The 14,314-nt window shown below is 37.0% G+C and overlaps 1 protein-coding gene across 1 annotated transcript; it reads left to right on the forward strand.

The window, feature by feature from the left end:
* Positions 1-9,612: 9,612 nt before the first annotated feature.
* On the forward strand, positions 9,613-12,265 carry LOC148657163 (5-beta-cholestane-3-alpha,7-alpha-diol 12-alpha-hydroxylase-like). Its single transcript, XM_088643051.1, has one exon. It carries the CDS (start codon positions 9,654-9,656, stop codon positions 11,187-11,189), a length of 1,536 nt encoding a protein of 511 aa, XP_088499177.1. The 5' UTR covers positions 9,613-9,653; the 3' UTR covers positions 11,190-12,265.
* Positions 12,266-14,314: the final 2,049 nt, after the last annotated feature.

A 14,314-nucleotide genomic window follows, 5' to 3' on the forward strand; every position in this document is an offset into this window, starting at 1 on the left:
CTCTCTTAACAGGGTTCAAATACTTAGCTCCAATCAGATCTTTTCAGGTGATCTGGAACAAGGAGCTCTCACCTTCCCTCTTCTCTTGACTCTTGCCTACTTTTCCCTCTTCCTCTCTCCTCTGGTTGTTTCCTTTTCTATTTCTGTCTTCCTCTCTTTTCTATAGTTGTCTCTCTGTTTTAAGCTCTGCTCCTGACTAAAGTAAACCAAGGTAGACTTTACAGTTGTTTCCATCACTGAATTTGGGGTTCATACATCTCAGTAGACATCCCCTTGCTGTGAAACTGGCAATGTTGGCACAAGCCAGGTGTCCCCAATGTATCTAGATTCTTAAAGACACTTCATGACAATATTTTGGAAGATACAGTACTTGAAAAGTGGTGTATAGTGGTCAAGGAGGGTCCTGAGTCTTTGTTCCACAGAATAATGACTGTTGCTAAAGAAGCTGGTCCTGCCAAATTTGCCTATAGGCTAAATTATTTTACTCAAAAGACTCACAGCTTCTGCTATTCAAAGTAGGAACTGTTTTTTCTTAAAATAATCATTGACTTGCTAAGAATTCACCACTTATGTGCTAAAGGATACTATTTGATTTGAATGTACTGTACCTTGGAGAAGAGCTCCATCCCATACTTGATTTTCATATTTATTAAGTGTGCAAAACTGCACCACTAGTCCATTAGTCTTCTTTATAGTATTGCTATATGTTTCTTAAAATGTTGTGTTTCCAGCAATGTTATAATCTGGACGTATTTTTTGCATCATCAAATTCCTCGTGTGCACAAAACATGAATTTATTGACAATTGCTTAAAGTAATGTAACCCTTAAATTTCATAGAACCTTTACTCTGCTGTGTAAACAATCGAACAATTAAGCTGGTGTTCTTTATGACACACAGTGGACAGAACTGTACTGAATTTAGCAACACGTGATATGAAATAAACATCAGATCATCTCTGTCTTTCAGTAAAAGTAGAAGGAACTCATGTGTCTCGCTAGATGTTATCTAAGGAACTCTGAAATGCTCTCACTGGAAACATGCATTTGAAAGGCATCATAACCCAGGTCCAGAAACTTAACACATATCCATCCATTTATCTTCATACTGCTCAAACCAATTCAGGGTTGAGGTGGAGCCGGAAACTAACCTGGCAAACAAAGGGCGCCAGGAAGGATAGATCCTGTATAGGACACCAGTCTGTCACAAGACATACAGAGACACAATCGCATACCCAGTTTTCCCAGAAGCCAATTAACCTACCAGTATTCTTTTGAACTGTGACAGGAAATCACATGACCCAGAGGAAACCATGTGAATGTGGGGAGAAACATTGCGAGACAGCAATGCTAACCACTGCACCACTTAACTGAATTTAAACATAAAGATCATCTAAACTAATCTAAGATTTTCCTTTTTTTCTCCTGGTGAATACTTTGTTTAAACTGGCTATATATTTTGAGTCTTTGTAGTGTCTCATGGTGACATGTGTAAGCATTTTCTGTTATTTTTCTGACTTATTTAAATTTCAGAATTCATTTTGCAGCTTACCACATCTTTAAAGATAAGTGAGCAAATTTCAAACGTCTTAATTTGTGTTTAATTGAAATACAGGACAGCAACAAAGAACAAAATGAAAAAAATTAAAATATTTTTTCCTGAACTAATCTTTTTCCCATTATCTCTCCATGCTAGAAACCTACTAACATCTTACTGTATAGATGGTTTTCAATGGTTTAAGGGGAATTCCTAACCAGATCTGGCAGCCTATTGACTTGACCTATTGACTCATTTTGTGAAATATCTGGAAGAGGCATTGGAGGCAATTTCACTGTTTGGCAATACAGTGTGCCAAGGGAAGATTTGTTGTTGGAATTTAATTTGTTTGAGTCCTTTCACTTGTGTTTATTTGATGTACTTTTGTATTTGTGCATGTTCAGTGGAAATGGGTATTGTGTACTAACTGTCTGGGATGGGATGGAATTGAGCCTCCTAGTCAAAGCATTGGAAAAAGAAGAACTCTTTTCTTACATCCACTGGCCACAAGAAAATATTAAATTACATGTGATAATTCAAATCCAATTGTATTATCAGAGATACTTGAACAGTGATGTATACTGACCAAGGATGGACCTCCCAAATCTTTGTTTTCACAATATAAAGGTGTTTGCTAGAGCATCTGGTCCTCAGGACATATAAGCCAAATTATTTCACTCAGAAGACTTGGAGCTCCTGTCATTCAAAGCAGACACTGTTTTTGCTTAAAGTAACCATTGACTTGCTAAGCATCCACCACTTATGTGCTAAAGGATACTATATGATTTGAATGTACCTTGGTTGAGTGCTCCATACCACAGTTGACTTTCAAATTTACTAAATATGCAAAGCAAGACTGTTAGTCAGCTAGTCTTTTCTACAGTATGCTATATATTTCTAAAAATGTTAATCCAGCAATCTTAAAATGTGGACATATTTTTGCATTGTCAAATTCCTTCTGTGCACAAAACATACATTTATTGACAACTGCTTAGAATGGTATACTAGTTAAACTGGTGCTTTTTGACTTACAGTGTCAAGTGCCGTACTGAATTTACACATTATATGAAATAAACAGTTGACATACTTTCAGTAAAAGTGAAAGAAAAACTCCTGTGCAGTTAGACTCTCTCCAGAGCTATTTGTGGAAATCATAGAATGGGAATAAGGACAGTGCTCAAAGCAAAGTCTAAAATGTTCTCATTGGAGACAGGCATCCATAACTCAGGTTCATAAACTTTAACACATACGTTGAGTCTTAAATCAAATTACTTTATTGCAGGAAGGCCTTGAACTATTTAACCTATCAGTGTGATACAGTATAATTGTACCTTGTTCAATACACTTTGCTCAACAGTTAAGGATGATATTTTGCTAATGTAACTCAAAGATCATTTGTGATAGTTTACTGCAATAGTCTCACTAACATGAGTCATTCATTCATACATAAGGATACAAGAGTTTTGTTTCCTTTCAGTTATTAATATTCATTTATTCAGGAGTTCTAATTGTCAGAGCAAAAAGTACCGTTATTATTATTTAGAGTATCCACAATTAAAACCCCTGTCCGTTGCAATTTGGGAGGCTTGAGTGACCCATGTCACATTTGTTAGAAGACATAAACATTAGACATTAGTAAACAAAACTTTCTCTGTAAATAACACATGCCCTGTCATAATGGATACATATGTGAGTATAGCCATTGAATGTAATTAAGTAAGTGAATATTTATGATCATAAACCATAGGTCCATCTATAGCTCCATATTTTTTATTGTTTTTCTTGTTAAATCTATAGGTGACTAGGACATGTCTCTAAGAGTCTAGATCAAGTGTGTAGCACCTGGCCGTATAAACTTTTCCAGCTTCAAAGCAAAAGGGGGTGAAAAAAGTTTAACTTGGTTTACCTTAATTAAGTTCTGTGTAAACCATTCAGTGTCAATCGACAGTCCAGAAAGACACTATAAAGAGAAAAAAGGGGACAGAACAAGCAAAAAACAGATCACAAGAGAAAGAGGGAGACAGGAGGCCAAAACTTAAAGCATGTGCCAAGAGAGAGGCAAATGCCAAGTACTTGTTTGAGATCACCCTAAAACACCCAATTGGAGTAAAGTATTTGAACTTTGCTGAGAGAGCTTACTATTTTGTAGTTTTAGGGAACTTGGATTTCCTGAGTGAAGAATCCCTCGGTTAAAACAGTCTCTACTGCTGAGTGGGTGCATTTTTATAATAGGGAGATAGGTTCCCATTTCTTTTGTGGCATCCAGGTTTGCAGCAAGAGAGAGATTGAACAGGTTGTATTGTATTTAGTTTAGCAGGCAGTTTATCTCTTATTCTGGCCTTTGTAGGCATTAAGAGTTGAACACTTGCTAAGAGACTAGGGTTTTCTGGGTGGTTAAGACATTAGGCCTCTGGGACGCCTTGTTTGTAAACTTGTACTGTGAATAGAGTAACTTGTGTGTTGTATGTTTAGAGATAGATAGATAATACTTTATTAATCCCGTAGGGAAATTGATGTGTTACAGCAGTCCATCCCAATACAAGCAAAACAGACATCAGAATAGTTATAAAACAAAATAAATCAAAATAAATAAATACATAGGTGTGTGCAAAATGTGCTGATCATTGTCACTGTAAAAACAATAAAATATGTGCAAAATGTGCATAGGTTTATACAGACTGATTGTCCAAAAAGTACAATGGAGCAAACATGCTGTCCATAGACGAGCAAATGAAGGGCTAACAGTCCTAGCCTAGGGCAGCGTTATACATCCTGACAGCCACCAGGAGGAAAGACCCGCGGAAACATTCCCTTGAACACCGTAGCTGGAGCAGTCTGTTGCTAAAAGTGCTCCGCTGCCCAGTAACAGTCCCATGAAGCGGATGAGAGGTGTTGTTCATGATGGCTGTGAGCTTGGTCGGCATTCTCCTCTCAGCCACCACCTCCATGGGGTCAAGGCTCATCCCCAACACAGTGCCAGCCTTCTTGATAAGTTTATTAAGCCTATTTGCATCTTTTGTCATGATGCTGCTGCCCCAGCACACAACAGCGTAGAAGATGGCCGTCGCAATGCTGTGTGCTGTGTGTAGTGTAGTGTGTGTCACTGTCATTGTTAATAATAATAGAATTATTACTCTATTCACCAAAACTGTGCCAAAGAACAGAAAGAATTCATGTGCCTCTAACTATATCAACTGTTTGAGTATATTCTTGCCCTAATACTTACACCTCAACTAATTTGCTCTGTCATTTCCTGATATTTCTTCATTTTTGTAACCCCCTATTTGTAACATACTCTTTTGGTTCTGGATTAAAGCCTCTTCCCTGTTTTAGCATGATAGGGCTAAACATTTCACCACCTATCATGTGGTAGAAATCTTATTTTAACTGAAATTCCTTTTACTATAAAGAGGTCATTTTTATATTATTTTTGTTTGTTTACACACCAATGTCCTGGTTGTATTGGCAAACTTGCATGAAATTGGTGAATACTTGTATGCTACATTAATACCAGTACATAACATTGTGTAAAATGGCTTCAGTCATATTTTCCTCCATGTCTTGTTCCTGTTCCAGTACTGGCAGCCAGCTCTCACTATCCTATAAAATATACCAAGATGTTCAAAGGGATGCTTGTGTGTTACACTTAAGTTGAGTTTGCCTTGTCCAGCTATTACATCAGCTGTGGTTGGGTATTGACACCATATTCTGGGGCAGTGTAACTCTATCAGTGTTTGTGATCAGTGTTAGCTCAAGCTAAAAGATTATTTTAGTGGGGCACTTTTTAGCTCTTCAACAGGCTCAGCCATGTGCCCCTCTCCCACCAACAAACCCCTGAACATCCTTCACTTCATAACCAGCTAGTGACCCTATTCTCACCTGTTCTCCAGTTCCCCAGTTCTGTTTTCAGAATGAAAACAAAGGATGAGTCTTGGATTAAAAGCAAAATCCAACTTTGTATAATAATAAAGATGTTTATATAATAATAATTATTTACACTCATATAGTGCTGTTCTGGACACTCCACTCAAAGCGCTTGGGCACAATGGAGTAAGCTTCCTCTGCCAGCCACAGGATTTGAACCGGCAACCTTCCAGCCACAGACGCAGATCCTTAGCCACAGTGCCACTGCCCTGCCCTGATGTGCAGCACCCATCTGGATGATGTGACAGCAGCCATAGTGCACCAGTATGCTCACCACACACCAGTTATCAGTGAGGAGGAGAACAGAGGGGTGAAGCCAATTCATAGATGGTGGGGATTATTAGGAGGCAACATGGCTACTAGTTGTCTTTTAAAAGCAGCATATTTCTGAAATGCAGGTGGTTCTCAATTTATGTGCACTTCATTTTCACATTTGTGGTGCAACCAAGTCTAATAAATATACAGAGGGTCCAAAATGTACATTTTTATATACATTCTTTCACATTTATGTCGATAATGTTTTGAGGACCCCAATGTATAATTTCCCTGCACTTGAAACTTACTCTTATAAAAATGCTTTATGATAGCTACAATTTTACACAAAACAAAATGTTAGTACATTACACAATACAAAATTTAAGAAAAACACAATCAAGAAAAAAAGATGCAAAAGATAAATCAATACCAAAAAAAGGTTTTCTGAAAAGGCAATGTTGTCCTCGATTTATTTTTAAATGATGTTTCAGAGCTTTAGGGTATAGCAAAAGAACCTCTGTGGGAATGCACAGGGATCAAGAATTATCTGGGTCAAAGGTTGTGTGGAGGAGAAAACAATGATAACATATCAGATAGATAACGGGGAGCCAATCCATGTAGCCTTGATTTTAAGCAGGTTGCCTTTTTTTGTTTGAACAGGAAATATGCAAAAAAGGCATAAAGCTTACTATGTGTTACAATATACATACTGTAGATTTTCATTATATAGTATAGTACAAAACTGTCATATGTTGTTGTATTAAAGTACATCAGATTGTGTTTATTCCATCTCCTGTAATATTTTTTTTTTATTTGACCATGGCATGGATATAACAGGCCACAACTGTGAACAATGCTCTTGCTTTCATAAAGAACGAAAGGACTTCTACACATATTAACAAAAGTACAAGTGAAGGGTAAGGATAAAGGTACAAGGTCCTTCACAATTCATGTATGCTGATGCTGCTTCCCACTCAAACTTAAAAAACTACACTTTTTGTATCTTTTAATTGGCTTATTTAGTGAAGTTTTGTGCAATGTTATACTTTTAAGGATTACACCCATAAGCATTATGGAAAATGAAATATCATAGAGCAGGTAACTTTACTTAAATTTTAAGTAAAACAATGATATGCCACTATAATAAATGAGTTGATATTCCACTCAAAATCCAATCAATTTCTATTATCTTGTTAGCACAGTATTTTTACATTTTGTAATCTCCTCAGGGCTGTGTTATCTGATTCTGTTGCAACATTCCACTGAGCAGAGGCTGTACCACAAAATGCATTTCACTGTGTCTATCGACATATTTAGTGTATAGAGGTAAAACTGGGAAAATGTTAGCTGATAAACTGTAAGGGACTGATGTCTTGAAGACCACTGGAAGAATTAAATACGTAAAAGACGTAATAAAGACTTTTCTTTTTTATATAAAAGCTTTCTGGATTTTTGATGTACTATTTTTACTATTCTTTCTTTCTTGAAAATTAATCAAGTGCCTTGCAAACATATTCGGATCTTAGCACAGTTTTCACATTTTGTTGCTTTAAAACTTTAATACTTTTAAAAGAATGTGATGGTACAAGTAGGGTCTTTGATTAAAGCCTCCTGCTGGAGTGCAAAAAAGACACGATGATTTGTATTCTGGAAATTACATTCTACAGGTCCAAAGGACTCATCTGATAGGCCCTGCAGCTAGTCAGACATTCCACCAGATTAGTAACCAGGGAAACTCCACGAAGCTGGCCCTTTATGTTGCCTCCCCCACAAATAGCAACCTACCACATTCATTAGCATTGGTTTGTCCTGGTTTATGCCACTGAAAGCAGCTTTTGTGCTGCTTTTGTTTCAGAGTTATAGTGCTTTACTTTTATAGGGGTAAGACATCACTCACCCCCTTTAATAGCTCAGGATAATCAAACCAGTCCCATTTGTTGCTACAATACTACAGTACTACTTTTGTGACTGAAGCTTAGGCAATGGCACTAACAGAGCACTAACAAATGCAGTGGGTTTTAAAGTTTGTGCAGTTTTTTTTTTGTAAGGGAGGCAACTTCACATAGCAAATCATGGACTTTTATTAGCCAGGTGTAGATGGGCAGGAGTCTGCCACTAAACTCATGGAATACAGGAAAAGAGTGGGTTTTTAGTATGGACAGCAGTGAGTTTAGCGATTAGTCATTTGGCTCTTGTGCTTTTTCATCAGGAAACAACCTTGCAGTCACAGTGTCAGTATCAGTTTCATAATGTTACAAAAATACTACAAAGATTTTATTTATGGACTTGTTTGCTACATGAAAAAAATATCTGAAAGGAATTGTTGATGATTCAGTTAATCTTGGAATTAATATTAATCTAGTGTTGATTAAAATAGAGGTGAGGAAACAGGGCATAAAGACTTAAGCTAAGTTATATGCACCAGGAAATCTCAGAAAAGATGGGGACAAATGTTTTCCAGTTAAACAGATCACTGACCAAAAATGGTTGAGCCAAATTTAGTCTGCCAGGGTATCCCAGAGTAGGAAAAGAACAAATATCATCAATGGAAAGATATGGAGTCCTTAAGATGAATTTACCTGCTTTGGCCTTCCTGACCATTTTACTGAGGATAGAAAATATGATCTACATGAGAGGAAAGGGAAGGGGTTGTGACATAAATTCCTCTGAATGAAGAAACTGATCTTGGGACTGCATAGGTCTTTGTGAAAGGGGACCACCCTTCATGGAACTTGTGTCCAGTTCAGTTTATTTGTCACATGCACAAGTGCAATGAAATGCTTATTTGCTTGTATGCCCCGATACAAAGACATTAAGGAATCACCAAAAACATAGAACAGAAGCAGCAGCAATAACAAGTTAAATAATGTGCAATTAAAAAAAAAACAAGTCAGAGAAGCAGTGTGAGAAGAGAAAAAAAAACATCAGTGTGAGTCAGTGGTAGGGGAGTTCAGTAATCTGACAGCTTGTGGGAAGAAACTGTCTCTGAATTTGGAGGTTTGTGCTTTTATGCTCCTATAACACTTGTTGTACCAGAGGGAAGGGGAGATAAAGTAAAAAACCAGGATGATCGTTATATTTAGCAATACTTTTAGACTTCATGAGACAGCGAGTTGTAAAAATATCCATAATGCAGGGGAGCTATACTCCAGTAATAAACTGGGCTAACCTGCTCACCCCCTATAATGCCTACCAGTCAGACAATGAGCTGCTACCAAACCACACTGTAATACCACATGTGAGCACACTTTCTATAGCACACCTGTAAAAAGTAGTAAGGATAGCTGAAGATAGACTAAATTTTTTCAACTGCCTGTGGAAATAAAGGCGCTGTTGGGCTTCTTTGTAGCTCAAGTTACATGCTGGGACCTCTGCAAGACAGGGGTTCCAACTGCAAAACAGAGACAAACAACATCCAAATCTGCATGTGTATATATAGCCACATGCAAACACAGATACAAATCTGGCTTGTGAATTGGCATTTAGCACATAGAAAAATGATTTATGATAACAAAGAGTTTGAAGTCAACCATAAGAAGCAGAAGGCAGACAGACAGTCCTGGAGATCAGGCTGTCCCTGCATACTTAGCCACTGGGCAAGAAAGAGACTGGTTACGCAATCATTGTGAAGTCAACTGATCTTGGAAAAATATTTTCTAGTATTAGTGAAATTATCAGGAATTTCAGTTCTGGTGTACTGGTTGTACTGAATGAAATGTAAACTCAACAACTACAAGCCAATGTTTTCAAAAGACGTTTGGATGGGATGTAAGATAATTTACAGTGTTAATGATATTATCAGGAACTTCAATAAAATTTGTTTATGCAATGATCTCTGCCTCAGGATATAGTAATCAGGAGGAGGAGCAAGAATTTCATTTTATATTCAGAGCAAGTGGTGCTTTTACTCATTGCAGCTCTGTGAGACAGTCTGGCAAAATGAGCTTTTTACTCTCGGTTCTTCTTTCATTGCTGGTTTCTATTCTCGGTGGACTTTATCTCCTGGGCGCATTTCGCAGAAGACGCCCTGGAGAACCCCCGCTAGACCGAGGTCCCATACCTTGGCTCGGTCATGTCCTAGACTTCCGCAGGGACACATCTAAGTTCCTTCAGAAAATGAAGGAGAAGCATGGAGATATGTTCACAGTGCAGTTAGCTGGCTTCTATTTCCATTTCCTAATGGATCCACTGTCTTTCGGAACAGTGGTAAAGGAGTCACGAACAAAGCTGGATTTTACCAAGTTTGCACAACAACTGGTGGTAAGGGTCTTTGATTACCATCCCCTAGATGATGACCACAAACTTCTACAAGCTTCTAGCAACAAATATCTGATGGGGGACGGTTTGGCAGTCGTGACCCAGGCCATGATGAGCAACCTTCAGAACCTGATGTTACACAGTGTGGGTACAGAAAAAGATGAGAATGAGTGGAAAGAGGATGCACTTTTTAACTTTAGCTACAATATTGTGTTCAGGGCTGGTTACCTTGCCCTTTTTGGCAATGAATCAGTGAAGTCTGCAGGAAGTTTGGAGAAAGCAAAGGAGAAAGACCGCATTCAATCTGATGAACTATTTTATGAGTTCAGAAAGTTTGACAAACTGTTCCCTAGGTTGGCATATGGAGTGTTGCCACCAAAAGAGAAAATGGAAGCAGAAAGACTAAATCGGTTGTTCAGTAGCATAATGTCTGTACAGAATGTGAATCAAAAGGAAAATATTAGTGGCTGGATTTCAGAACAGCAGCAAGAGAGAGCTGAAAATGGAATGAAAGAGTCCATGCTGGACAGATATATGTTTTTGCTGCTCTGGGCTTCTCAGGGCAACACTGGCCCTTCTGCTTTCTGGCTGCTTCTGTTCCTCATGAAGCATCCTCACGCAATGAAGGCAATCCGAAAGGAATTGGAAGAGATATTGAAGGAAACAGGACAAGAGGTAAAACGTGGGGGGCCGCTTATCAATCTCACAAGAGACATGCTGCTTAAGACCCCTGTGTTGGACAGTGTAGTGGAAGAGACCCTGCGTCTCACAGCTGCTCCTATTCTAACCAGAGCTGTTCTGCAGGATATGACCCTCAAGCTGGCTGATGGGAGAGAGTACAACCTCCGAGAAGGGGACAGAGTTGCACTGTTTCCACGTACTGCTATTCAGATGGACCCTTCTGTTCACCCTGACCCACAGACCTTTAAATATGATCGATTCCTCACACCAGAAGGGACCAAAAAGACAGACTTTTATAAGAATGGTAAGAAGGTGAAATATTATAATATGCCCTGGGGTGCTGGGGTGTCAATGTGTCCAGGCCGTTTCTTTGCAACAAACGAGCTAAAGCTGTTTGTCTTTTTAATGTTAACATACTTTGATTTTGAGCTCAAGAACCCAGAAGAAGAAATCCCCTCCATCGATCCCACACGTTGGGGGTTTGGATCCATGCAACCAACCAGGGATGTTCAGTTTAAATACAGGTTAAGATTTTGAATCAAGTTCAGGATGAGTTTGTGAGTGTTATGTGAGTATTTTGTTCCTGTTTATCCTCATGCAGATTCAGAATAACTCTTACGAATAACAGTGAAATCTGTTAAAACAAAATATCTGAAAATCCAGTGCCTAAATCTCCTTTTTATATATTAAGTGTCTATATAGATATACACATTATAAGCATAGCTGAAATTAAGTAGTATTCATCTATTCTTATGGTATTCATTGCTTTGAGTTTTTAAAAAGTGCTAATCAATTGAATTATATAACTTTACAGAGCTCACTTTCCAAATTACAACATTTATGAGTTGTGCATTAAAAAAAGTTAATTTACTTAAAATAAACACATACTAGAAAGTTAAAAAAAAATGTTATTCTTCAGCACATATAATAAAATAACTCACCATTTTAGCTCCTTAATGAACACAAATGGTATCAAAACAAAGCAGTGGAAGAGATATTCAGTCTTTATTTAAGAGAAAAAATATATTTTACAATGGAAAGCTGTCGAATATCTATTAATTCGGCAAGACGTGGTTGTGTAATTTGAATAAGTCACTTTTCTCAAGGGTAAAATGGCAGTACTCTACACTGTACTCACACATTTTCTAGAATCCCGCATTGAAGAAACATCTGGTTCTCATCAGCTTCAAAGTGCTCATTCAATCCCATAAATGTCTTCAGGTTTCTGTGACAACATCACCATACATGCATCCTGTTTATTTTTTGCATGTATTGGCCTACATTGTTTCCCCGTAATGCAGGAGAAATTGTTCTTTACATATCTGCTATAGTTGTAATTTATTTAAAATACATTAGGGTTTCTAAAGAAATGATATTATTCATTTTTAATTTATTTTTATTTTAATCAACTTTTGTATCTCAATGGGCAGAAAGGGTATTTTTCAAGCTGTAAGTAAAACATAACATTGCTGATGAAAGAGTTTCAGCTATTCTCAACAATACCTTTATTATATGGGATTTCTTTGATTGTGGAATCTGTATCTTGTATCTGATATTATTAAAAAGAAACAAGGAGTTTGTGCTATCTAAATAAATGCACTGTAATTCTGGAATCTGTCTGGATTATGAACATCACTTAAAAGTGACTCAACATTGCCATATGCACTCTATACTTTCAAATTGTGGTAGCCCTCTCATGTATTTGAAAACGGTAATGGTGTTTAGTTATCTAAATTCTTTATGGACATAAATTAATCTGTATACTATACTGCTTTTTACATTTGTTTACAGTAAGATCTTACTGAACAACCTATTTTCACATTGTTTTATGCAAACCTGTTCTGAAATTTGCGATACTCTTTTGAGTACTCTGCATATTAAGCACATATATGGTAAAAATATTTATCAGTAATACAAATATGATGAATAAGATAAAGGATTTCAAAATGATGTGATGGGTCTTTAGGATCCCAGCCCTAAAGTGATCTTGATGATTACACCTAAGAATAAAATTACAGCAATCAAAGTACACCATTAACAAAGAAGTCATCAACACAGACCACAATTCTTGTTCCCTATGAATCTCTATTCAAAGTTTAGAACAATAAGAGGGATGTCCAGAACTCAAAACATAAAGAACTCCGGGCTTCCAAGAGCAGTTACAGACACACTGTAACAAAACTGTCCAATGTATTTGCAACTATTAATATATTAAAACTACAGTATAACCTAAAACTACAATGAAAACTTCAAACATCAATAACCATAGCACTGCACTTTTAAGAAAAGTACAGGCATCATAAATACTGATTTATATGAAAATGTATTAATTCTTGTAAAAAGAAGACTTTATCAGTTTTCTGTCATTATCTTCTATCATTCTGTCACTATTCTGTCATAATTCAGTTACCTTTCCTTCTTGTTCTAACTAAGGTTTTCAACCTGCAACTCTTAACATCATACTACTTTTTCAAAGATTTTCACCAAATTTATAATTTATAGTGAAATTATCAGAAACCTATGGAAGCCCGTTTCTGCCAGGGAAAAAAAAATACACTATGGTATCTCACAATTGTGACTTTATATCTCATAATTGCAACTTCATATCTCAGACTTATGACTTAAAAACTCAGATTTGCGAATTTATATCTCAGAATTGTACCTTTGAAATATCCCACATTTCATTGTCCGTCCTTTTGTTATTGTAACGGATTAGGGTTCTAGGGCCTGTGCCCTCGCTGCTCCCACCCTAGTTCATGCCTCACTGCACTGGCTCAAACCAAGGTCTTGCCAGCTGAGCTAACATCCCTGAGCTGAGCTCTGCTGGCTAACATCCCTGTTATGCGCAGGGGAGGGCGGTGTTGTCACAGCCCTGCAACCAGATCGTACAGGATCGTACAGGATCATAGGATCTATAGGCCTGAAGACTTGTCTTGTACAGTGCCCTGATAAAATCAAATTAATTACACAAATTTTTATGGAATCCCATTTCCGCCAGGCAGGCTTCCACAGTACCCAGATGGAATAGTGGACGGTGGGCTTTTTTAAAAAGTTTTTATTTAAACACCAGAAATACAAAAAAGGAGACAGAATATGAAAAAAGATACAGAAATACACACTTCACATCCAGAGGAATTCACAATTATAAAAGCTTAAACTTGTACTTTTTACACATTTCCATTGTATGTCTTGCCTTTTGATTCTTTAAATTTCTAATAGAATTTAAGTAAAAAAGGAATTGTACTTTAAAAGCATTAATAGAGGGAGCAGTATTAGACCATTTACTTTTGTGGATGAAGTATTTTGCCAACATAATTAACAGATTAATAATAAGAACATATTCTTTATCCAAATCAGATCTAAATATAAAAATATAAAATATAAAAATCTTTAAATTTAATATTTACCTATAAATTTTTAACAATAACATTTTGGAAATCTATCCAAAACAATTTTGGTACAATTCCTTTTTTACTTAAAAAAAAAGTCTTCTTTAGCACAGCTACAGTAGCAAGACCTGGGTTCGAGCCAATGCAATGAGGCATGAACTAGGGTGGGAGCGGCGAGGGCACAAACCCTAGAACCCAAATCTGTTACAATAACAGGAGGATAGACAATGAAATGTTGGCTATTTCGAAGTCACAAATGTGAGATAAAAAGTC

Source organism: Lepisosteus platostomus, chromosome 8 (genome assembly GCF_059453375.1).
Source record: "Lepisosteus platostomus isolate fLepPlt1 chromosome 8, fLepPlt1.hap1, whole genome shotgun sequence".
Lineage (NCBI taxonomy): Eukaryota > Metazoa > Chordata > Actinopteri > Semionotiformes > Lepisosteidae > Lepisosteus > Lepisosteus platostomus.